Source organism: Anser brachyrhynchus (assembly GCF_964034855.1).
Source record: "Anser brachyrhynchus genome assembly, chromosome: 3".
Taxonomy (NCBI): domain Eukaryota; kingdom Metazoa; phylum Chordata; class Aves; order Anseriformes; family Anatidae; genus Anser; species Anser brachyrhynchus.
The window spans coordinates 24,174,048-24,199,166 of NC_137696.1; the positions used below are offsets into that span (position 1 = coordinate 24,174,048).

The 25,119-nt window shown below is 39.4% G+C and overlaps 1 protein-coding gene across 5 annotated transcripts in view; it reads right to left on the reverse strand.

Annotated features, from left to right (window-relative positions):
- The window catches only part of PTPN14 (protein tyrosine phosphatase non-receptor type 14), a 117,636-nt gene that overhangs the window by 32,076 nt on the left and 60,441 nt on the right, over positions 1-25,119 (reverse strand). For all 5 annotated transcript variants that reach the window (XM_080587220.1, XM_080587221.1, XM_080587222.1 and 2 more), the window contains 6 exons: positions 11,403-11,500; positions 8,691-8,758; positions 5,700-5,770; positions 3,952-4,039; positions 2,128-2,216; positions 364-451 (listed from right to left, as the gene is read on the reverse strand). In XM_080587220.1, coding sequence (XP_080443346.1) covers positions 364-451; positions 2,128-2,216; positions 3,952-4,039; positions 5,700-5,770; positions 8,691-8,758; positions 11,403-11,500 — 502 coding nt within the window. The remainder of the gene's footprint in view (positions 1-363; positions 452-2,127; positions 2,217-3,951; positions 4,040-5,699; positions 5,771-8,690; positions 8,759-11,402; positions 11,501-25,119) is intronic.

Below are 25,119 nucleotides of genomic sequence, written 5' to 3' on the forward strand. Positions count from 1 at the left end.
AATACAGTGGCATGCCTTTACATGCTGCCACTTCAGTGCTAAGTCACAGTGGGAGGGGAAGAGGGACGACAACAAAAAATGGATCAAGGTTGCTGGTCCAGTTTCTACATTGGCCTTGGTTCAGTGAGATGTAGAGCGATTTGAAGAAGTGCAGAGCAGCATTGCACCCCTCCTTGAGTTTCAGTGTGTGTGTGTACGGTAACATGGCACTGTGGATGTTTCATCCAACACCTTTTTTTTTTTTTTCAAACTTCCCAGCATATTACACTTCAGTATGCTTGGAGTGAAATTAAAAAATTTTTTTTTGTATTTATGTTCTATATAAGCATATTCTTGGTAACACTGATTAGATCTTTTTCTTACTGTGTGAAAAAGCACATTCTCTTCTTTGTTGATCAACTCTAGAACAATCGAAGATTTGTTATGTGCAATATTCCCAATGTCATTCCACCTGTAAGAGTTAAAAAAAAAATGTGGTAGAGTTTGCCAACACATACACTCAAACATTTCACAAACACATTAAGAATCCCTTAGTCAACATTAGTCTTGTTTTATGGGAAAGCTTTTCAGTAGCTGTTTGGTGAAGAATCATGGTTAGGAAAATGAGGAAGTTAAGCTCTGATTCAAGGAGTGAGATTATTCTGTTCTTAACCCAAAACAGGAAAGTTAAAAGCTCTCTTTAAAAACACTGATTTGAAGAATCACAATAGAAGGTACATCAAAAATACATTATAATAAATATTACACTGAACTGTAGCATTTTTGTACAGAGTGACTTGAACCAGATGGATTTTTTTTTTAATATAATGCCGTTCCTCTCCAAACTGTTTCCAACTTTCCTACATAGTTTATTCTTCCTAAAGGAGGTTAACTTGACAACATGGTTATGTAGGCTATGCATACCATGCTAATACCCTGTTTAACGTTCGCAATCTTTTTTTCAAGTAATTGTCAAGTTACCCAAGATCAGAGTTATAATCTTCTTACAAATAGCTGACAGACACATTGGCGTACATTGCATGCAATCCATGGAGATGGAAAGGACTTGTTTGTTCTGTTTGCAGCATGCATTCCTCTTCATGTCATGGCAGGATGCTTGAAGCGCATATTTCCAAAGAGTAAGGATCCCAGCACCGACTATTATTTCTACATTTAAGAAACTTCTTGCTTTTGTCACCTACATTTTAACATGTCTTCAGAATGGCACAGTTAAAATAATTATCTAATTTCTTCACAAAAGTTCATATGCAAAACATCAGCTCTATGGAAAAGGTAGCCCTGACATTTTTGAAGATGACCGCTTAAATCTTTTATAAGGTTAAAAAAAAAAAAGACAAAAACAAAGAAACTGAACACCCTTCTTGCTCAAGTCTGATACAAGCCTTAGCTAATGACTAAAAATGAGTGTACCTCATAAAACAATTTTTTGGCTGCATAGGTGTTGATATTCTAACAGCAACAAGGACTGGGAAAAATCCACTCCAAGTTGACTTCAGAATTAACGGAAATGCCCAAAAGCAGCAAAAAGAAATGACAGAAACACCACCTTCCCTGGAATCATGCAGATTTCTAGCAACACCTTCATACAGAACAAATTTTTATAAGAAGTAACAAAACCCACAATGAAGGTCAATGGAATGGCTTCAGTGATTCTCAATAACCAAAACAAACAGCAGTACAAACACATAAGTGACACAGCCAGGATTTTCAAAATTACAGAATGAGAAAGTTCGGCTTTTTTAGCGGGGTACCTAAATATGGCAACCAGATTTTCAGAAACACTGAGAGCCTAAGGCTGCCAACAGTGAGGTTTAACAGATTTGCATTCAGATGCATCAAAGAAGCAGACACAAAGGCAAGCAAAGAAAAGGGATCAAAGCCTTGTAAGTAGAACAAGATACATGACAGACAACTATGTCTTTCTTGCTGTCAAACCCATTCAGAGACATCAGAAATTATTCTTTATCACATCTCTTACGGCCAAGAGGCCAATGCTGAAAACAGTGAGGTGACTACTCCTTAGTTAGAGCATTGGCACTATTGAAGTCACATATGTAAGGAAAAAAAAACCACACACAGAGCTCTGAGAAGAAACTCACTTTAAATACAGAAGTCCCTAGTTTTTACCTATAGATCACAGTTGTCCTTCCAATTCTGTTTTTTATGAAGATTCCCATGAAGAAAATACCAAGGTGTATGTCGTTTCCATGATTATCCTGCACAAAAAGAGTATATATTTAGTTTAATAAAGAAACTGGCAAAGACGTGCATAAGAACACATGCTGAACCACCAAACAGAAGCTATTCTTCAGGATGAATGTGGGACTAACCCTTGACTAACCTATATTTTGGTGCTTTATTGGACTCTGATTTTCATTATTTCAAAGCAACTAACACTTAAGTGGATTCATTCTGTTGATTACTGAGAATAGATTAAGGCTAAGTGAGCTCAAGGTTCTCCTCTATGAAACAACATGCACACCACAAACTGGCGTTTGTTATATAATACCCCACTTTCCCTATAATTGTGATTATAGCTATCTAGAGCCTGTATGACTACCAAAAGCAACAGTCCTCTTTTGCATTCACAGTATTGCTCCAGTCATCTGTTAAAACATGCAGAGATTTCAGAAAACCACACCTGGAGATGGAATCCCTCTCAAAAGCTCTACCTTTCACCCTTCCTCTTTTAAAGTACTGTGTAGAAGTTCACAGTGTGTCACCCTAAAGAAGTATTTGTTGTATCTTTATACAGATACAGCCTTCATTGTTTTTCAATTATTGCTTAAATATTCATCTGCTTGCATCATGTACTGTCCACTGTTCCTGCACTGCTTTTCAGAAATTCTGTTGTTTGTCTACCCACATCTCCTGCACGTTCCCATTTGAAAAGCATGTGCTCCTGCTCCGTTTTGCAAACTTTTTTTTTCTTAAAAATGCCTTTTATTTTCGCTAGAAAAGTTTACTGCTGTTAACAAAGAGGTTTTTGAACATTATCAACAAAAACAACTCCTCACAGCTTCATATATAGCATATATACCACTTCAAAGTGGTAACACAAATAGCATGGTTAAAAAGAACTGCTAAAAGAAAGGTATAAAGAGAAGTTCATGCACTACACATGCCTAAGTTCTAGGAACCATGAGGTGCCCCTTCGTTTTAAAAGATCAGATTAGAGCTGTTCTCCTGGTCTTCTTGTACTTTGTTCCTGGAAGGCAGCAATGGACTATCCACATTTGTTTCCAATTACTAAACATTTGCCCTTCAGCAAACAAACAATGGACACCAGTTTTCAAGCCACGGCCTATGAACTGATTTTCGGTGCCGCTTTCATCAGAATACTTCCACCTACACTACAAGGCAGTAGAGGTCCTACAACTGACAGTTTTTAGTTTAGGCTGTTCAGAGAACTTGCATCTCCTTGTCCTGGACACGGGGAAAAAATCTGTGTGTTTTTGTCTATATAAATATACATATACTTATGCATACATATGCAGATATCTATATAAAGAGAAAAAACGCTATTAGAAATATGTGTAACAGGAACAACAACAACAACATCTTTCAGCTGTATATTCAAATGCAGTTCTATTTGTCTACAATACCAGCCTGCTGATCTTTCGTACAAGGCTAACATATTTCTGCATTTTTGTAGAGCACCCAGTCCACCACTCACACTTACCTATCATGCAATAATATCTGCGGGAAGGCTCGTCCACATAGCAACCTTTTTTGTCAAAAAAGATTTTGGTGGAAGAAAATTAACAGCAGAGGCCTAAGATACCCTCGTGCTGCAGCTTGCATTCAAACTACCAGAAATCATTTCGTCTTCTGGAACAGAAAAACAACTCCTGCCTCTTTTGGACGAACAACTTGCATGTGTTACAAAGGTTGCCACAGACTCCTACACCATTTAACTTAGAGGTTTCTGTATAATATATGCTGACATACCTTCACAGGGAAAGTTTCCTGTCCAAATCCATCAAGGCGTTCCACTTCATTGATGTACATTAACTCAGCCTCTGCTGCTGTAATGCCACTGCAATTGGAATAACAAAAGGCAGCAAACGCTTCAATATTACATGCACACAAAAAATACTAGTGCAAAAAATTGGGAGATTCACAAACCATTTCACAAGATGCTTTGGAAATGCAGCCTAGAAATGTACAACAAAACTTTCAACGCTAGGATCATAATCTGGAAGGGGAGGAATTTTACTGTATGCTTCTAAGGTAAGGTACAAAGCATTAGTTGAAATTACAGCAGGAACAAACTGAACTGATCCCTTTACTCAGCTTCTTCTGCATGCAAACGTTTTCCAAGCTTTATTAAAACATCGGGCCATTGCAACAGGTTGTGCCTAGCCTTGGATGGCCAATTTGAGCCACAAGGGTCCTAATTTGCATAACTAGCTTAAGAATTCACTAAAGGTGCTTAAAGTGGCCTAAAAGTGAAGACCTACATATTCATATTTGCTGTTCAAAAACACAGGCACTGAATCCAAATTTTGAGCAGGTTCTCTTTCGTAACAGAGAACAAACCATCTGAAAAAACTTCGACACACGTGTCCACACATGCTCCTGTCACAGCTCAGGAATTCAGACAGATTTCAGTTCTCAAAAGCAGGTCAGAATAGATTGCAGGTTGTTCCAAAAGAAGGTCACTTAATGTTTCTCCTCTTTGCTCCTCCTTACCACAGCATATAAACAGAAATATAGGAAACCAACAAATACCTAGGAGAAACAGGGAAAGAAAGAATCTGGAATTTGATCTACCTGCTGAAATGAGAATAAGTATTTGTTCTTTGTGTTTCTGAAATAGCACTAAAGAGCACAACGGGGGATGGAAATCTTCCCTTTCAAGTCTGGGAGTTAACCAAGATCACACAAGCAGCCCGTGGCAGAGATACTGAAGAACAGAACCAGGTGTATGCTCGGCCAGCTCGGAAACTAACCCTTCGGCTGGAAAGGCCCAAGCTTGCATTAAAACTCACAATGAAAATGGCCTTCAACTCACACATTTGTGTTTGCCCCTTTAGGATCATTTTCTGGCATAAAATGGGAAGTGCTGCACCTTTCCACATACTATTCCTATAGCATTTCACATAATCAAGTTTTAAATGCAGATTCATAACATAATAAGAAAGATTATTTCCAATGCCATAGAGGCACTGATGTTTTTCTAAGATCCGAACCCGAGAACTTTGAATTCTTTTACCACCAGTACACCTAGATGACATGAAAGAAGTCTACTTACAAGGAAGGTATTTGTTCTGGAGCACTAATGCACAGGTCATTAATTGGTGACAATGTATTTTAGCTTTTCCACAACTAGACTTAAAACCCAACAAGAAAGGGATTCCACCTCCTGTTATTTTCATTTGTTACACTGGGAGTGTGCATAACCCTCCCTCTCTAGAATGAGAGAAAACCCTTGAACAGACCCTTGGACAACCCCCGATCAAGTCATGAGGTCTTTCACCATCAGGATTTAAACGAAGTCAAAAAGAGAAAGAAGCCTACTCTGTAGCACCACTAGTTTTACACATACTCATTAAACCTCGTGGTGGAAATTCTCATTTATTTGGGATTAAGTTCCTTGGCCATTTTGTGTGCACAAGAGGCAGACAATCTTTTGTAACAGACTAAAAATCCAGCTGGATGTAGCATAATAGTAACATGGAGATAGGCTACCTCACCTATGAGTTCGGTGTTCCTGTGCAACCTTTTGTGTCAACTCTTCCAAGACAGCTTCATCTTGGGTCCAGTCCTGTAAGAAAATGAGGTAGCATCAAAAGCTAGTCATCCAATGAGAGAGAGAATAAAATACAAGACAGGAATTATGATGGCATACATTTCAGGGTTGTTTCCTGTTCATGTTCTTGCACGTAGTTACACAGAGAGAACCTAGCACCAAATACACTGAAAATTCAGGGCACATATCCAAGCACAGGGTGCTGAAAACGTGCAAGAAAAACACGTCGGACTTTTTTTTATTATTTATTTTTTCTAAAAAGATACTGCTAGAACAGGGTTTAGGTAGCTTTTATTCTACAATACGAAACAGAGTACAGAGCATGGATAAGGGATCTTTTCCTGAATAAGGACCAAACAAGCCTTTAAAAGCACTTGGAAGTCTATAAACGATTATATACCTTTTTAAACAGACCAAAATATTCCACCGACCATGCAAATTGAAGTCATGGGTATTTTCTGTCCTACAACCTGCTGGTACTGCCTTCCCCATGTTAATAGGAATCAAAAATTTTGCTCTCTCTTCAAACGTAATGAAATTCACCTTACACTTGCAACACATTTCTGAGTAGAATTTATCCTCCACAAATATAATCGCATGTGTGGTAGAAACAAGTCTGAAATAATTGGGAGCAAGTTAGTAAATGAAGTCTGCTCATAAATTCAAGGCAACAAAAAGGAAGCTGAAAAATTTTCTTGCAAAACCTCAAAGTTCTTATTTTTATTTTAAAAAGCCTTAAGGCTGCATGTAACGTACTTAGACACACTGCCTGTTTCTTGCTCAATGGGGCCCTCCCTCTGATATTTGCTTCTGCCACAAAAATATGTGAAAGTGGTAGCGTGCTAATGAAAAATGGCATGGTACATGCCTATGCACAGCTACACACCTGTGGGGTGTACTGTGTACATAACTTTGTTCTTTTTGCTGCTGAAGAAATGCCATTTGACACACATTGTAGCCTCACAAGATCAAACAGTACAAATGTAGCTGCCCCTCCCTCATTCGCCAGCTCCCTTCGCTAATGAATTTATGGCAAACGTTCTTGTTGGAGGCTCCTTCTATGCCTGAGATTCGCTCGCATACTCCCACTTGCTTCAGGACTAGTTCCTATCTGCAGCACTTCGCAACTGTCACTGAAGTTGCAGTGAAATATTTACTGTTATGTTATCCGCTCCTCCCCAGAAGGGCAGAGACGAGAAGTTAAATAAAAGGAAAGAGATGCCTAGAGAAAAGTTGATTTAAGAGTAGGCTCCTGAAGACTGTAGGAAGCTGACACTTTGCTGATCTTGTCAAATTTAGTGGTAGCAGCATGGATGAACAGCTAGATACCACAAAGTGAGCACATCCAAAACGGAAGGGAGCTGACCACAACACAACAAAGGCAGCTGACTCAGAAAAGGAGGTCCTAGGAGGTTGGCCTGAAAAGTAAACTACATTTAAATGCGGCTTGAAATCTCATCTGGATGCCTAAATTTTCCTATTCTCCTCCACTCCCCCCCCTTTTTTTTTGGTTTTGTTGTTGTTGTTGAAAAGAAAAATACCATCAGCACATTGAAACAACTTTGCAGGAATAATTTACAAAGTGACAACTTGACTACACCTTCCTGTCTATATTTTCATCCATACCTTTCCCACATACACTACCATATGACTTTGTAAGCCATCAACCATACACAGGATCAACAATTACCTATTATTAACAAGAAATCCTTGTTGCAACAAGAATAGATGAATTAACAGCTGCTCTGCTAGTCAAGCTAACAGAAGTTCCTTAGTGAAAGGTGAATACTGAAGCCATGTTCTAGGTATCAAAAGTATATTCAGATCTCTGCATATTCATTATTTTCTCCTCTTTCTGCTGAATTTCTATATTCAACTGTCTGCTAGCTTGAAATTGCACTTTCACTTGAAGACACTGTGCAAGTGTTACCTTTTTGAACTTGGGAATTGACTACCGACTTAGAGAAGGCTGCAGCTTCTATAATGTCAAAAAGTGAAGGTAAATGGGATGAAATGCTTCTGGAAGTATGTTTCTCATGCCTTCGAAGTATAGTGAGCTTAATCACTCTCCATCTACCTTGACACTAATTGCAGAAGGAAACCATATGCCTGATTTCTAGGCAGTGACATTTAGGGCAGGGGAACCCCAACCCACTTCCAATTTTTGTTTCTATTCTGAAAGAATTCCAAGTTCTTTTTCTTTTAGGAAGCTTAGACTCGCTTCCTGTGCTGATGGAGTTGGTAGTCAAAAATAAAGCCAGCCTCTATCTGAGCAGGTTGTGGTGTCGTGTCTTGCCCCTCTCCCCCCAACAATCCATCCTCCCAGATGGGCTTAGTGTCATGGGTTGCAAGCGCTTAGCATTTATCACCAGTTTCTAATGTCATCAGTGACCTAAAACAATTCCCTCAGCATTCAAATTATGTGCTAGTTCCAATTCAAATTTAAAACAAATTTACAGCACAGTCCCTGGAGGATATTTTGAGAACTGATTCATGCTTCTCTTCAGTCTAGTAGTCAGTTGATGTAAATTCGCATTCTCTTGAGCAAAGACTGCATAATTTGTCCTGTGACACAACATTTATTACATCAGCAGCTTTCATATCCCTTTATAACGTGCCGTGTTACTAATACTGCAGTATGACTAATATACACCTTTCTAAATAGCTGCAAATGCTTTTTGATTCAAATAAGTACGCTTCTTTTGTTGACAGCTGTTCCCAGAGGAGGCTTAACAGGAACTGAAAAAGGGCTACATTTCCATAGCATATATTCATTCAGCTACAACCAAGTATATTGCAGGATTTGGGGGAGCAAAGTTTACATCCGCTGCTAATAATATAGCACCGGTGCTTTTATTGTTATCAACAAAGCCATCTCTGAGGCATGGAGAAATTATTCAGAGAAGACCACAAGAGAAGAGGATGAGGAACTCACCATAGGAAACAAGACATATTCTCGGAGGAAATCATGAGATTCAAACTGATTATAGTCTCCAAAATCCGCTGGAAAAAACAACACAGTTACTCATTTTACCACTTTCCACACGTTAGGACCACACTCAGTCTTTGCACAGATGCCTAACTTCAAGTGGGCGAGTTCTCTCTGAAGCCACAACCCAGGACAAAGATTTCTGTTTGTACTTTAGCTTTTAACACGGAGGTCTGAAAATAAAAGTTTATTACCAGAGATCAAATAACAGCCAACAAGTATTTTTTCTCTTTTGTTCCTTTACATTATAGCCATTTGCAACGATTTACTATCAGACGTGCAAGAGACTGGGATATTCCAGTTTCTTTAAAATGGCATGTACTTCTACTTCTCCAAAATCCCCAAACCTGACTCTGACCAGGCAAAAAAAAATTAACCTAACTCTGCTACAATTCTACATAATTGTAAGAAAGATGCTTAGCTTAGCAGCCTAGAAGGTTAAGATCAACTAGCCAATTATACTAAAAATTGCTGATAACCAACATGGCTGGGGGAGGGAGCGTGGGGGACAAGTCTTGTCCTTCTGCAGCCAATATAACAGTCCAGGCAACATGTTAGTTTAATTGACTGGCCCTTCAGACTTCTCTACATTTTTCTGCCTCTTGTGTATATCTTTGAGACGTTCTCATCTGCATGATCACTTTCACTTCTAAGTCAGGCTGAGGATTCTTGTCTAAATGTCCTTGAAACTGTAGCATTTTGAAAATGCTTCCTAAAGGCTAAGCTACTTTAAACAAAAAAAAGTGTATATATGTATATATCTGTTAAATACACAACAACTTATATCAAAAGAATATCTTGCCGGGAGGTTTCTATTTTATATTAATTGAACTGGATCAAACGCCATCTACAAGATTCTCATATTATAGAAGCTGGAAATCCCCACCGTAAATCATATTAGCTAAACATTCTTTCAAAGCTTCTAGACAACTTTACGTATTGCAGGATGCCAAAAATGCAGTTTCATTTTGTTTTCACCTCAGAGTTATGTTTTAACATAAACATAAAGAAATCAAAATGGACATGAAACAGACTCTCTAAGTTTAAAAGTAAGTATTTCAAATATCTTCGTTTGCCTCACATGAAAAGGACAAAGGGAGTAACACAAGGTCATGAATAAAGCAAACAAGATTAGATGCAGGATCCTGATGCAATGGTCTTTGAAATATATTACATAGAAAATTCAGAATAATACTGACTATTGCAAAACGTTATAAAGACTGGCTAGCTCCCAAAGTCAGCAAAAAGCTCCAAGAAACACAGGACCAGTGAAAAATATCCAGTGTCTATTTATCATTAACTTAAATGCTGGAAAAACTTAATTTACTCAGAGTGCAAGGTTTAGTACGTAATTTTGCATACATCATCTCCATTACTCATAAAATATTTCAGTATTTAACAGAAAACATTTTTCCTTCAATTTTTAACCAAGCAATAAGATACTGTAACAGAACAACTATTGCCCTAAGAAAGAGTTTCAAGAATATTAAAAAAAAAAGGGGTTGCTGATACCTTTCTAGAGGATAGACAGGGGAGCTGGCGCAGACAGTGCCTAGTGCCTTGGTTTTCATCTGTACCTACATTGTTCCCCTCGATGTCAGAGAAGAGCATGAGAATTAACATTTTTGAAAGCTCATTCTCCAAGGCAGTTGCAAAGCATCCTGCAGATTACCAATGGCAGTCAAGAAACAGAACTCAGTCCCTATAAACTCTGTATGTCCCTCCTGCAACTATTAGACTTACTCAAAATGGAAAATGAAGATTCAGAAAGGCCTAAATGAAAACTAAGAAAGTCTCGTATTTACAACAAAACAGAAAACCAGGTTTCAGTCACTGAATTTTAAGAGTCAAATTCTCAAATTTAACAATATTACTAGGGCATTTTATATCATAGAACCTGTAATTTTCAAGAATCAGATCTTCATGTTTGTTATTATATGTACATACTTGTCCTCCCTCTGTCCCACCCGTAACCAAAGAGAAGTGCCCAGTGCATGATTGCTGGAATTCTACTTTGAGCTATCATAGTCATGGATAGACTGAAATATATTTTCTGCAAACACAGGACTTCCTCCTTTACCCACATACATTACATGATCACAATTTTATTGATGTCATTAGGAGGCTCAGAATAAAACTCATATTGTAAGAAGTAGTTTATTATTAATTTATAACTCACGTAACAATTATGGTCATGTGTTCTTTCATACTGCAGATAGCACTACACAGCAAAATGAGTTTTTAATTAAAGGCAAAATTAAAGCTGCTGCTATACTCTTTGATGCAACTCCATTTCAAACCAGAGAACGTGAAGTAAATTCATTACTGCAAAGCACTCTGTGGCTGGGGCTAGAACTAGAGTTTTGTTCAAATTCGCTAGCATGGCTTTTAGAAAAGGGAAAGTTGAACATTGTGATGCAGTCCATCGTTCCCTCCCTGATGATATGAGTTTCATCAACAGCAGTCCACCTAAACACTTTGTAAAAAAAAAAAAAAAAAAAAAAAAACAAACCAAAAAACCCTAGCTGTTGTGAACAGGAGTCACGCATGGCCTTAGTTAACACCCAGTCAACACCTACAACAATTCCCCCCCCCCCCCAAAAAAAAAACCATAACAGCCCATGTTGGAAAACAGCTAGGCAGGTCATATCATCTTACCTTGCACTGCTAAACCAGCTAGTCGAATTCCCTGCTCCAATGAAGAACGCAATCGGCCATCAAGAATATCCTTTTTCACTTGTAAGTAATATTGGTATCTACAAACCAGAAAAGAGAACAGATCAGAAAGGCAATATGCATATATGTTTACAACTGAACAAGAGACTGCTGAAAGCAAGAAAAAACTCACCACAAACATGTCAGGCAGTTAAACAGCAGTCTGTGCCTGGCTTCAGAAGTTCTACATCACCTACCAGGTATATACGTGTTAGCAAAATAAATCAAAACGATCCCTATGTTGGCAACATTTCCAGGCATGAAAAGGAAAATAAAGTGTTCTAGTTTGTATTCCCTAGACCACACGGATGAGGGACATCTACTGGGACTACCTATATCCTCCATAAATTCTGTAGAGATTATAGAAGACCACATGTTCATCAATACAGAAAGAGGGTGTTCCATATCTTTTTTTTTTCCTCCAGTGCCACCATTTGGGTAGGAGAAATGGAATTTTAGCAATATACTCTTGCTACCTGGCACAACTTTATAGCCCACATAGAAGTTTAATTGGCATCCCTCATCTATAAGGTTGACTTAGACACAAATCAAGCAAAACCAACCTCTAATGACACACTTGCTGATCCACAACTAATCACAAAGTAAACTATGTGAGTTTTAACCACAACGACAGAACTCACACAGTTCAGCTTACATTTGACAAGAGGACATTTGGTGAGGACAAACAAGAAGCTTTCCACAAAAGCTTAACAAGTTACTGTCCCCATCTGTGCATCCCTTCCATCCACTGAACTGTATCAGACTCACAGCAGAGCTGACCAAAGCAGCAGGGATATGTACCAGTACCTCCGGCATACCAGGTTAAAGTCCAGGAGAGACAGCTTTGTTAACAGACAACAACATTTTATTCTGCAGGCACCCACACATGTTCAAACGAGCTACCTGTGTTGGATGGACAGTAAAACCAGCAAGGGACAAGACAGGCAGCGGAAGAAGTTACAGCCACAATTGCAAGGACACTATATCAGCCACCACCACGACAATAATTAGAGTTGAGCTTTGAGCTACAGTGATATAATAATCCAGTGTCCATCAGCTTAAAACTCTGGTGCAGGCATGCGTAACCCACCCTAGCTGAGATGAAACATTTCCTCCTCAGCCAACAAGCAACAACAGCTGATCAAGCTGGAGCCCAAAGGCAGAGGTACTGCACCAGCGTAGCCACAGTCTGAGTGCTCAGCCTCATGCACCCAAGCCTGACTTCCTGATAGTAACTGGTGTGCCTGGGACACCCAAGTTTAGAAATCCCCAAATCCATCAAAGGGGTTTCTCAGTCTGTGACCAGACACGTCAGTCTGGTGCAGCTGAAACAAGTTACAGGGTTACAGCTTCCCAACAGTTTACTGCTCTCATTGGGAGCATGACTGCTCACCCTCGCTAACCACAGAATATCCTGAGTTGGAAGAGACCCACAAGGATCACTGAGTCCAACTCCTGGCCCCACACAGGACTGCCCAAAAATCAGACCACGTGTCTGACAGCATTGTGCAAATGCTTCCTGAACTCCATCAGGCTGCGGTCCTTGACCACTTCCCTGAGGAGCCTGTCCCAGTGCCCGACCACCCTCTGGGTGCAGAACCTTTCCCTAACACCCAGCCTGACCCTCCCCTGTCCCAGCTCCATGCCGTTCCCTTGGGTCCTGTCGCTGTCCCCAGAGAGCAGAGCTCAGCGCCTGCCCCTCCGCTCCCCTCGTGAGGGAGCTGCAGGCCGCCATGAGGCCTCCCCTCAGCCTGCTCTGCTCTGGGCTGAACAAACCAAGGGACCTCAACTGCCCCTCACACGTCTTCCCCTCTACGCGCTTCACCCTGTTCATAGCCCTCCTTTGCACACACTCTAACAGTTTTATGTCCTTCTCATATTGTGGCACCCAAAACTGCATACTGCACTTGAGGTGAGGCCACACCAGTGCAGTGTAAAGTGGGAAGGCACCCCCTCCAAACAGCATGGATTTTTAACTATCTACTACTTGAGCTAAAACAGATCACTCTGCGAGAACTGGGTTAAGAAAGAAGTCGTACACAAGCATGCCTGCCAGCCTCAGAGACTGCAACCTCTGCAAAGGCAGAGCAGTCAGACTGGGGGCAGTAAGTGCCTAACCGGACTCAGCTGCAACCAGTTCACCATCTGACCTTAACCATGAGCCTTTGGGAACAGCATATAAACAGTTCTTGTCGTAATGATTTCATGTGTGTAAGTCACATTCCCAGAACCAAGGCAATTAACTTTTCCTTCCTGGAAGGGAGAACCACTATAACATCACCTGTGTTACAGGGATTGCACTGCATTAACAATACCCCCAAACGTTACCGTTTAACTCTGCGCGGAGGCACTAGAAAACACGTGCTTCAAAAACAGCATAACCCAAACCATTCTTTGAGGGGTATTAATCTAATACAGCATTTTACATTTTTCCTCAGTTAACTCATCTGTCAGCAATGAGATGCAGGAACTTGCCACTAGACAGCACCACCGCTCTGACCAGACCTGTCTTCACAAGGTAGCAGCACTGTACGTGGCTGCAAGTGTTGCAGTGCAGAGGAATCCTCTCGATGAAAGGCCTGTGGATGTATCCTTAATATCTGAGAAATTCCCCTTTGAGTTCACAGTTTTTATGTGCACTTAAAAAGGTAATTGTTGGGTTACTCATTTTTAGGTTTCTTCTTCCCCTCTCCTCACCTCCCCCAAAAAGGGAGAAGAATATTTTCGAAGAAGAAAAAAATAATTTCATTTGAAATACTTAGATTTGGCTTTCACACAGACTAATGAAGGTTAAAACTTCAGTCAATTTTGAAATTTGATGGTGAAAGGCAATGCAAAAAACATATTGCTTCTCTGATCCCTGTGTTTCAGCCCTAGGCTTCACACTTGCTTGGTCCTGGAGAGAAGTCAGCTTATTTGCAGTTCTTTGCAATGACTAAATCCCAATTCTGAAAATACTCATGCTTTCACGCGAGCTTAACGTAAATTGCTTTGTCAAGTATGCAGGTGAGTAAGTGTTTGCTGAATCTGGTCTTACAGCCCTGTAATCTGAAAGCATGCTATTTATGGCAGCGGTACATACATATGCATGAGTTGCACATTCTAGTTGGGCAGAACAAAAGTAAAACCTGCATCTGCCTTAAAGCTCTATATAGGTAGAGCTATTGCTAAAATAAACACAAGAGACTACATGAAATCCAAAACAATGTAAAAACTTATCATGACACCCTAGCTCTATAGAAATCAAGAGTCTTACCGGCTTTAGTGAAGCCATGATTTCAACCGCAGTGCCCACAAAAATGTAGATAAACCATAGTATGCGTTATCTCAGTAACCATCATCAAAAATAGGACATCAATGCAGTTACTGGAGTACCAACTACTGTGACGAAGACTTTCAAAAGGAACAGTGATGTGCTGTACCTGCAATCGCAGACTGCCAATGTTGTTTTAAGGAATTGTTTCAAGACAGCACGCAGCATCCACTTTATGAGAAAGATGTCCATTTAAAGGTGTTCAACTCTGTGCTGGGAAGAGGTCATGCTTAAAAATCTTAACAGCGCTATTCTATGATACTACAGTACAACACTTACGTTTACGGACATTGCAGAAGAATAAAAGTTTAGGATTTGTTATTACAGATTGTGGCTGCTTAAGACATGAACTGGAGTCGCTAATTCCACTGTCAAGGAAGAGGAGGAGCTGGGCTGTCACTGAACACCCTGGAGGAAGCTCCACTTGAAGGCCGTGATAGCTCTAAAAGCCACTGATTCATGGCTCGGTTGTGCTTCAAAACTGTGGTCAGGCTCTCTGCCCAGTCAACAGAGAGCAGAAATTGGCCCATATTCTATCAAGGATTTGATGCTCCTCCATCTAAAATTATGTTAAACATTATTATTATGTCACTATGCTAGCTGAGACTGCTCTTTGTTTGGATTGTAAAAGTATATCTGTAATTTGAAGGAAATCAAACGTTTTAAAAATGATTTGGCTATAGATTCACTGAGGAAAGCTGTTCAAGAACAGCAGATAAAAACATGCGTTTCATAAGCCTCCTATTAAGTGGTTTAGATGGGAAAGCATATGGAAACTGAACAAAAGAGAAGTTTGCAAACTGCACCCCCAACTAATAAGAGACAAGAAATTCAAAATTAAGACTTACAAAGCTTTAATCACAGAGCCAGTCTGGCATACTAGGGGAACACAAGACAGAAGAGAGACTGCCACAGCCAAGTGGGTGGACAGCTGGTCTCTCACCTTCATTGCTCATTTCGGGTTAAAATTTTTTAGCAGAGCCTTTGTGTATTCAATATAATAAAGGCTACTACAGTTTGCCAGCTTGTAGTTAATTCCAAGGGGAATGGGAGTGGACAACAAGTCTGAACAAAGCCATAATTGTAAGGATATCATTTCCCACAACTCTATTTAGCCAACACAGAAAACATGAAGAGTATATTTGCATCTATTGCATTGAAAAGCACACTTTTTCTAAAGTAAATAAGCTGCAACTGGACAATTATGATAAAATATTTGAACTCCAGAAGCAACATCTGCATTTTAGCAATATATACTACATCAGAGGGTAAAAAAACAAATAATACTAGAAACATGAATAAGGGTACTGGTTTAAAATTTAATTACAAGACTCAGATTCAGACTCAGCTGCAGCTGTGTAAATCTAGAGAAACTCTATTTGCCCATACAATTCTGCATAGACCTCCCAAGACCAGTTTCATGTTTGTTCTGCTGTCACATCAAAAAAAAAAGTGGGCGTTTGTACAGAGTTGCTGAATTCGCTGTACCCTTCAATCACCACTGATTATCCGATGTATAACCTCTGCTGCTTTTCTAAATGTGCAGAAAATAACTGAGTTCATTCTACTAGTTTACATTCTCTTCCACAACAAATGTTTCAAACACTGAAAACGATGCAGAACCTGGCCCAATCAATAGTGGAAATAAGATCTGCATGGAGATATTAAGGGCAAGCCTACAACAGCAAGAGTAAGGGTTAGTTTTGCAGAGTAACTGTATTGGTACACTGCATCTTCACAGCTTTTCTGCTATGAACTTCCACAAAGAACCACAGTGTAAATACTTCATCAATAATTACTCAATTTTATCAGACCTGGTTGCCTTAATAATCAAGCAATATCCAACTCTACCAGGAAACATACACAAAAAGGATAAAAAACGTCTATTGACCAAGGGATTTATAATCCATTTCATCCACATATATATATATACACATTTGTATAAAAGATGACAGACTAGAGATAATAAGGATTAATGCTGTACTGATCAGTCTGGATTTTTGTTATTTTTCCCTGATTTCAGTTTCATTCTCTGTATCACAGGGACCGGAAGGGTTTGGAAGATACACATCTCTGGAGCAGCAGCTAACACTTTTTAAAAACTTTTTAATTGGTCAGCGTGTTTTGCTAGAAACTTCAAGCTAGTATGAATAAACTAATTGGAATTTCAATATCAATAAACTATTTGCCATGAAAATGCACACAAGCAATAGAAAACATTTATTAGTTACCCATGAGGTACGATTCCTTTAAAATTGTTTCTAATGATGCAATTACTGGCTTGACTTTTTTTTTTTTTTAAAAAAAACTCATTAGGTGCCATTTTGGCATCAAGCCTATCTGTTGGATAACTGCATAGCTATGTAGTTTATCTTCTTTTCTGGAGGACGAGAGAACTGCTTTACTGTTTCATATGTCCAAAATAAGAACTCTTTAAGACTCAAAGGAAAGACAGATTTTCCCATATGTGGTTTAGCTGAAGTCCTTCAGCTCTTTCCCAATTTAAAAAAAAAAAAGCAATTGGAGTACAATATGATCTTTTAAAATTAGGAACACAATAAAAGTCTCATTGAATCACAACAACGGCCCAACTCAGCTCATTTGGGTTCATCTCAGAATGGTACTATGCTTCTGAACAGAGACTCTGCAATGTACAGTTATGCAATAATCTGCCCACAGGGGAAGCAATTTCTCCTGAACAGAGGACTTTTATCATGTACTAAAATTATTTTAAGCATTAGCTTTGATATTGATGTGTCTCTTGTTCGTCTTATACCTTAAAATCTTTCACAACGTTGGCTTCAATACTATTTAGCAACAGGATTCCACAGATACTTATATGATACTTTTTAAAGAGAAATATTTTTAATTTAAACATGGGGTCTTTCAAATTTTAGATAAGCCAAATGACAGCTATTCACTGAGAAAGCAATGGAACTAATTGATAAAAAATATTTTTATTTATCACATACTTGAGATGAGTAATATTTTAACTCTTACTGGTTGCTTTTCTGAGAAAAACATGCTTTAAATAGTATTAATGATTATTAGCCTTTTTTTATAAATAGAAACTAAGCCACATAGCTGGTGAAGTAACTCATCTAAACTCAAGCAGGAAACTAAGGCAGATTCTGTACAGTTGGACTTTGTTCCCAAGTCTCAATCAAGAGCACGGTTTACTGGATACTGCTTATTTCATGCAAATCACTCCAGACACTGCAAAAAAAAAATTTTTGACCACAAAATTGGACTGCATTCTATAGGCCAAGAAAGAAAGAAAGGCAGGCAGACAAGACCAGTCTTTTCAGATAAAACGTTCAGTATATTGGCAAAGCTGGTGTTTTGATTTCTGGGCTTGAGCATGCTGAAACACATTTAGATGCAAGGATTCAATCAGCACATCTTAATCTAAAGGCATTTAAAAAAAAGATGTACATACATTGATGATGTCATTGACAGTAACACAGTGCTAAAGTCTTGTCTTTGCCTTTCTAAAAAACTTAAGATGGTGTTGACAAACAGCTCGCTCCTCTGGAATTTCATCAACTTATCTCCCAGTGAAAGTCTGATGTTTCACAGTACTAGACAATAGCCATTCATCTGGAATTTGCGATGGAATATAAAAAGCTACGGCTGTGCTTCGCTACTAAAGAATAATATTTTTGGAAGAACATTACTGAAAACAAACCTGCCACACCCTGCAACAGACCTTCAGAAAGATCAGCAGACGTGCCAGAAAAAGATGGGAAGGAGACGAAAGGGCCTTTGTCACACATGCAGGAGGATATTCCTTCAGAAGCGCAAACTGTCAATGCCAACAGTAAAAACACAGTCATAACAGTTTTTAGGGTAGGAAATCCTTGATCAAAACAACCCTACAAGGTAGGTCAAGGTTAGCTTCAGGTAAGTGAGAAATTAGATTGTTCAAAAGCAGCATCCAACTGTCTACATCCTGGTTTCCTTCAGCAGCTGGGTGGAAAAGATGATGGAAATTAAAAATAAAATAAATGAAATACATGGAAAGATGTGTCATTCCTTTTTCCCCTTCCAAACAAGTTAGAACAATGCTGGGTTAGCATCATTTTCATGTCTTTGTAGGACTGAAAAACGGAGGACAGATCAAAACAATTCATAACATCTACCTCCACATCTCTCAATCTCTCTCTACAAGAAAAGAGTTTATAGCTGAATGAGAGACAAGGGATTTTAGATAAAACAGGATAATTTCACAATGATTGGCATTTTGTTTTGACATGCAACTTGAGAGCATAAGTACAAATAATAAACAGCCTTGCTGACTTGCCTGCTCTGCAAGCAGTGCTAAGACACACAAAGTTAAGCTACCAGATCTGACTCATTAAACTCCTACCACGGGCCAATACTTTCGTGGAAGGTTAAGGTCCAGCTACGAAGTCAACTCCTGGCTAAGGATACTAGACCAGGAATATCTCTGCACATGTAAGAACAGTCTGATCATAACTTTTCACGGCTTACTTGTTATATCCCACTTCTGTTTCATCAGTTTACTCCTGAAAGGTTGTTCATTTGTTTGCATTCTCCATAGGGCAGTCTTAAAATCTCAAATGTCGACCCACAACCAATACTTTAAAAGGCTGGCAGAAGATTTAAAATATAAATGCAAAGTATGTGCATTTTAGGTGCGATAAGCTTTTTTCTGGTGTGAATCATTCAACGAAGTGAAATTCCTGCAGCAAAATGGAGCATTCAAAAAAACCACAAGACTACTTGTGTTCTTTATGGAACATGGAAAATTGACATGGGATTGTTGAGGACGGTACCTCATGCTTTATAACCTCCCACATATAAACAGGTGCTTCCAGGACAGCTTGCTGTCAAAATATTGCAGCTCTCTGTCGTGCAGTGTTAAATGGATGATGAGTGAAACTCTTCACAGCTAAACCGAAGATAACAGCATCATATTCAACGTTCTTGTTGGCAGCAGAAGACTGACTAAATCTGGAGGTTGGTCCAGTGCTGGAGTTTCTCCCTTTGTCAGAGCTGAGGGAGGTGGGCAGAACCGCTAGGCGCCATGCTGCCACTCTCAGGCCGTGCCTTTGCTGTGGACACCTTCTGTCTCCAGCCATCAGCTCTGTGCCCTGCCCCAGAGATAAAGTCCTTTGAGAGAAGGGAGCTCAGATATTAAGGAAATGCTCTGCAAGTGTTTTGTTTTTCCTGTCATTTCATATGGACCACAAGCACTTACACGCTCCCAGGCCCTGTTGAGGCCTGCAGACATGACACGAGCCTTCCAAAACACGTACTTCTTTCTTGAAAGGCTTAGCCAGCAGATGCAGCTTTTTTATATCCACCAATTCGTCTGTATTTAAAAAGGAATCCCCCAACCACAACAGGTCCATTCTCTGTCGTAGGATCTATACTTTTTGCTAACAGTGTATTATACTTTTTGGATACTCTGAGTTCAAATAAACCCACAAATATGAAGCCAAACCTTAAATAAAAAGGCCAGTAATAGCATGCTTTAGCAAGAAAGGAAGGCATGCCACAACCTGATCCTGATTTTCTGCCCTTGAACTCTTGAATTAATTATAACAAATTACAGGGAGCCCCACTACAATTTATAAGCACAATAAACTCCCTCACAACCACCTATAATTTTATCAGGGTTAATCCAAATACCTAAAGAATTATACAGTACAAAACTCCAACATGCCTTTTAGAGTAAAAAATGTGGGAAGCCATATTCTCTTGCCTTACAAGTCCCATCTCTCAGCAAAGGCTAAGCTTGCTCTCTTCATACTCCAAGACTCCAAGAGAGCCAGGCCCTAGAGCATTCATCTTTAAAAACGTCGGAGCGGGATTGTAAAAGTAAAGCAGAATGATCAAAATCATATGATGCACAGAAATCTATTCTTTAGTGCATTTTTATCTGAAAAACAACATTTAATACAAGCACAAATATTACATGGAAATACTAGGATAAAACATTTGGGACTGAAGAGTTCATTATACACAATTCTTTAAACAATTTGCCGTATAGCCATCTGTTTTAGATTTTAAGCACATCCTTAAAATTTTATTCTTCAACATGGCAGACTTCAGACTACTCACATACTTAACCTTAACTACATGCCCATGTCTCCCGAACTGAGACAAACACTTATTTGGCTACAGAGATTCAAAGCTTATGATACTTTATGATACAGGATACACTTGCAGGCTTGACTTCATTATTTGATCCTTAAAAAAAAAAAAAATAGAACCAATTCAGGTAGCTGAATTACCCAAGAGGCCAGATGTAGCAATACCACCTACTACTTTTCATACATAGATCTTAAAGGCTGTGGATGAAGACCAGTATTCTCCTCCTCATAGCCCACTGCCGTAAAAAAAAACAAACAAACAAAAACCCACCAAAGTTAGCAAACTGGGGGGTAAGGAAGGATGCAACTTCCCATAACAGTGGTAACACTGCAACTAAACCCAGATCTCTTCTCCATCAGTAGGGTCCACAGATAAAGTGGTTATCAAAGCCTATGAGAAAAATCCCTCTTGGTAGGCTTCCTTCATGTTTTTTTTTGTGCAGTCTGCAAGAAAAAAAATACCAGTCCTTGACTTTTTTTGTATGCGTGTGTGCTTTATTTATTTATTTATTTATTTTTGCAACTGCAAACCAACAAGGTCTCATGACTGCTGCCTCCACCTTCATCTACCTACTAACGTGGTCTCCAACATTTCTACATAGGATCCCAGGGCTCTTTCTCCTCACCCTGGACTCTGTGTGCCAGAGGCAGCTATTGGCCTGGTTCAGGTACCAGACCTGATCTTGGAGCTGCCAGGGCTTTGGTGTGCCAAGCCAGTCGCTGCCTTGGCAGCAAAACAGCTGGGACACAATGCTACATCCCAAGGAGGCATGGAGCACACCACCCAGGAGACATCACACTGCAGAGCGGTGCTACTAGCTGTCACCCCTCTGACTGACCTAGCCTTGAGCACCACCCTTCCTTTGCTGCAGGACATAAACCATGTTTCCAACTATGTATTGGAGCTCCAACCATATACAGGCTCTCTCTCTCAGTGCCCATATATATATATAATATATATATATATATATGTGCTCAATAATGTGACATTGCATGCAGCCTATGCACCATTTCCCAATCAATTAGTAATATCCTAAAAACATCAGGTCCCACACACAGAGCAAGCCATGCCCCCAGATCCTTAGATGTTATGAAAGAAAAGGCATCTGTGAAGGTCCACCCTCCCAAAGATGCAAAAATGAAAAGATGAGCCATGGCTACATATGGTGAAGGCTACTAAACCTTACAGGGAAGAGAAGCACAAAAACCCCCCTTCATTTTCCTAGTTTGGAACCAGGAAGGATTTCAGCAAAAATGAGATTAGACCCAAAAATGTTAATAAAGCTAAGATTTTACTGCCTTTACTCACACACGTTGACTCAGTTCAAAATACACTGTTCCTTACCCTGAAAAGTATACGCAGCTAACCTTCAAGCTGTCTCCACTGTGGGAAAAGGTGGTTTAAGTTACATATGGAAGCAATATGAGTCAACAGTTTGAAAATTCTCCTGGTAGTCAGCCAGGTTAATGGCCAAGCAGGTTAGAATATCATGCTAAAAAAATGTGGTGAGTTAACTAGAACATACATAAACTCTAACTCATATTCTGCAATACTGGAAATAAACAGGTAAGTCTTTTTAAAACTGGGTTAAATACAGGCATAACTCTAAATTGTTCTTTAGACACAAAGATGAAGATTTCTATACACCCCTTGCTTCCCTCCTCCTTTATATCAGTTGGAGTAATTACAACCTAGTGCATCCACCCTATAAATCCAATCTCATTTTTGAATATATTTTTAAAATATTCTTCTCCAGTAGAACTCTAAACTCAGAAATGACAGAAGTGCACTAGCCTTTTCTGGGTAAGTACACCTCTGTGCATTGATGCTAAAGTTGAACAGAGCATATACCAGTGAACAACCTGTATGCATACATAAGCACCCGGAAGCACATTACAAGAAGATCAGTCTGCACGTGCAGACCAGCATGAAAGTATACTCCACTGTTAGTTTAGTCAAAGAGAAAATGAACGCGTCCAAACTTCCAGAATGTGTGCTTAAACTGAACTTCAAATAAAGGTTCTTCTAGCTTGCAATGAAACCTTGTTCATGGATTTATGGAACTCATTTAAATACTGGTGGTTGTTTTCTGTTGTTGTAAAACCTTTAAGTAATATTTCAATCTCACAAAATCAATATCCAAAGAAAGGTCTATTGATTTTAGGGGAATTCTACACTGGAAGGCGCTAAACTCCAGTCCATTCACTGTTGCCTTTTACAGTAACCTTACGTGGGAATACAAAAACACTGTTTGAAATGAGGCACAGTGAAGTTGCCATCTATCTGTTGGGCCTTCAGTACAGTAGCTCACACTCTTGTGCAATTATTATTGAAGCATCTACAATTAGTGCTTACAACCAGCAGAAAACATGAAAAAACAGGTTGTTTCCCTTTCTCAAATATCTTGGCGACTGTAGAGCTTTCAGAGGAATGGTTGAAAACAGGCACCCTACATCTGCAAAACATGCAATAAAACCACGGCTGGGAAGTTAACGTCCCGGTGAACGTAACCCTACAAAAGTGAAGGCAGCTCAGATAACAACGGGTAATGTTGCCAGAAAAATAAGTGAATCATTGCCCTGTTGGGTGGGTAAAGTAGAATCATTTCATGAAACAAATAATTATTCTTTGTAAGTCTTCAAAAACAGCTGAAGATATCAAATGCAGAAGCAGCTGCCAAAGATAAAACAGTGGACCAGTAAACATCTCACTGCACAGGAATCTGCCATCTTCCGACACTGAGACTTCTGCCAAATTCTGGTTGAGATTTTCAGCTGCATAAGGGCCTTCATGCAAATGCTTCTTTTAAACACATTCAGAGACTTCAGGATTTTACTGACATCCAATTGCAGCTTTTAGCTTTCTACCCTGCCAGTAAGGGGGAAAACAGTAAAGGTATTCATCTTCATGAAAAAGGGTATGTTTCAAACTGGATTTCACGTATTGCATCTCAGTGGTAGAGAAGGAATAAAGTTTGCTTCAGCCTTATGGCCATCAAAATTAAATAAATTTGATTGAAGTCTTGCAATGCTACTGTAACCAAGATTTCTATTGCCCGATGAATTCTTGAAATGTAATAGTAACACCAAACAAAAGCACAGGTCTGTTTGCTCTCAGGTTTCTGACCTGGATGACACTTTCTGATGCTGTAGCCAAATTTCAGACATCTACCTGAGACCAGTGAGCCACAGTTCCCTTTTCAACACAACCAGTTGAAAAAGAATGAATCACCTGAAGAAAGTGATCCACAACAGAGGAATCTTGAATCATGCCCATTTCTTCTCACTGATTATACAGGAAGTCTAGAGCAACCTTTATTCTCGAGGCTTCATCAGGAGAAGCTACATCACTGCAGCAGCACCAGACTGTGTCGTGAAAACCTGAGGTATAACACCCTGTAGCAGTCTGCACTTCACTAAGGACAATGCTAGCTACTGCAGCACGTGGGAAGATAAACAGGCGAATATTAGTCCCAATCTGGGTAACATATTCATCTGTCAAAACCAGTGCCTTAAACTACACCGGGAGACAAGTCAGAAGCGGCATACCTGTCTGTGAGGCACACCATAATATTCACTGTATATACCATGCTACTTAATGAATGGGCAACCCTATTCTGCAATGATATGCATTGCTACTACACCTTAAGGGGAAAAAAGGCAGTAAAGCACTTTGCAACAGTCTAAATGACAAAGGCAGTGAGAAGCGTAGTTCACAGATTAGAAGAGAAGGATCCCTTTCATCTTTATTTGAGGAGATGCATAAAGGCTGATGGGGCACTTCTGTGACTCAAGCATCTGGGGATGAGAAGTGTTTTCCATTTTTCCACTTCTCCTATTCCATCTCCCATAAACCAAAAAGATTAACTAGAATTCCCCCACCTCTTTTTTTTTTTTTTTTTTTTAAAGGAAAAGGAAAGCAAAATCACTCCACTGCGGTAGCTATCTCTACAGCAGCTACACTAAAATTTCACTTTAGAGGAAGAGAACAGACATTACATGCTCAGTAATTCTCAGTATAACACTCAAGCTTCCCACCATAATCTACAAGTGAGAAATTAAAAACAGATATTTGCTGAACTAATGGATTCCTTTTTTTGTTCAAAAACGTAACAAATCGCTTAAAAACATGCATAACACCTTCTCCCTGAGAAGTCTAGCTTAAGACATCAGTGCAGTAGAGGTCAGAACCAAGCTCTGAGAAGTTGGGCAGGGCCTTGGTACG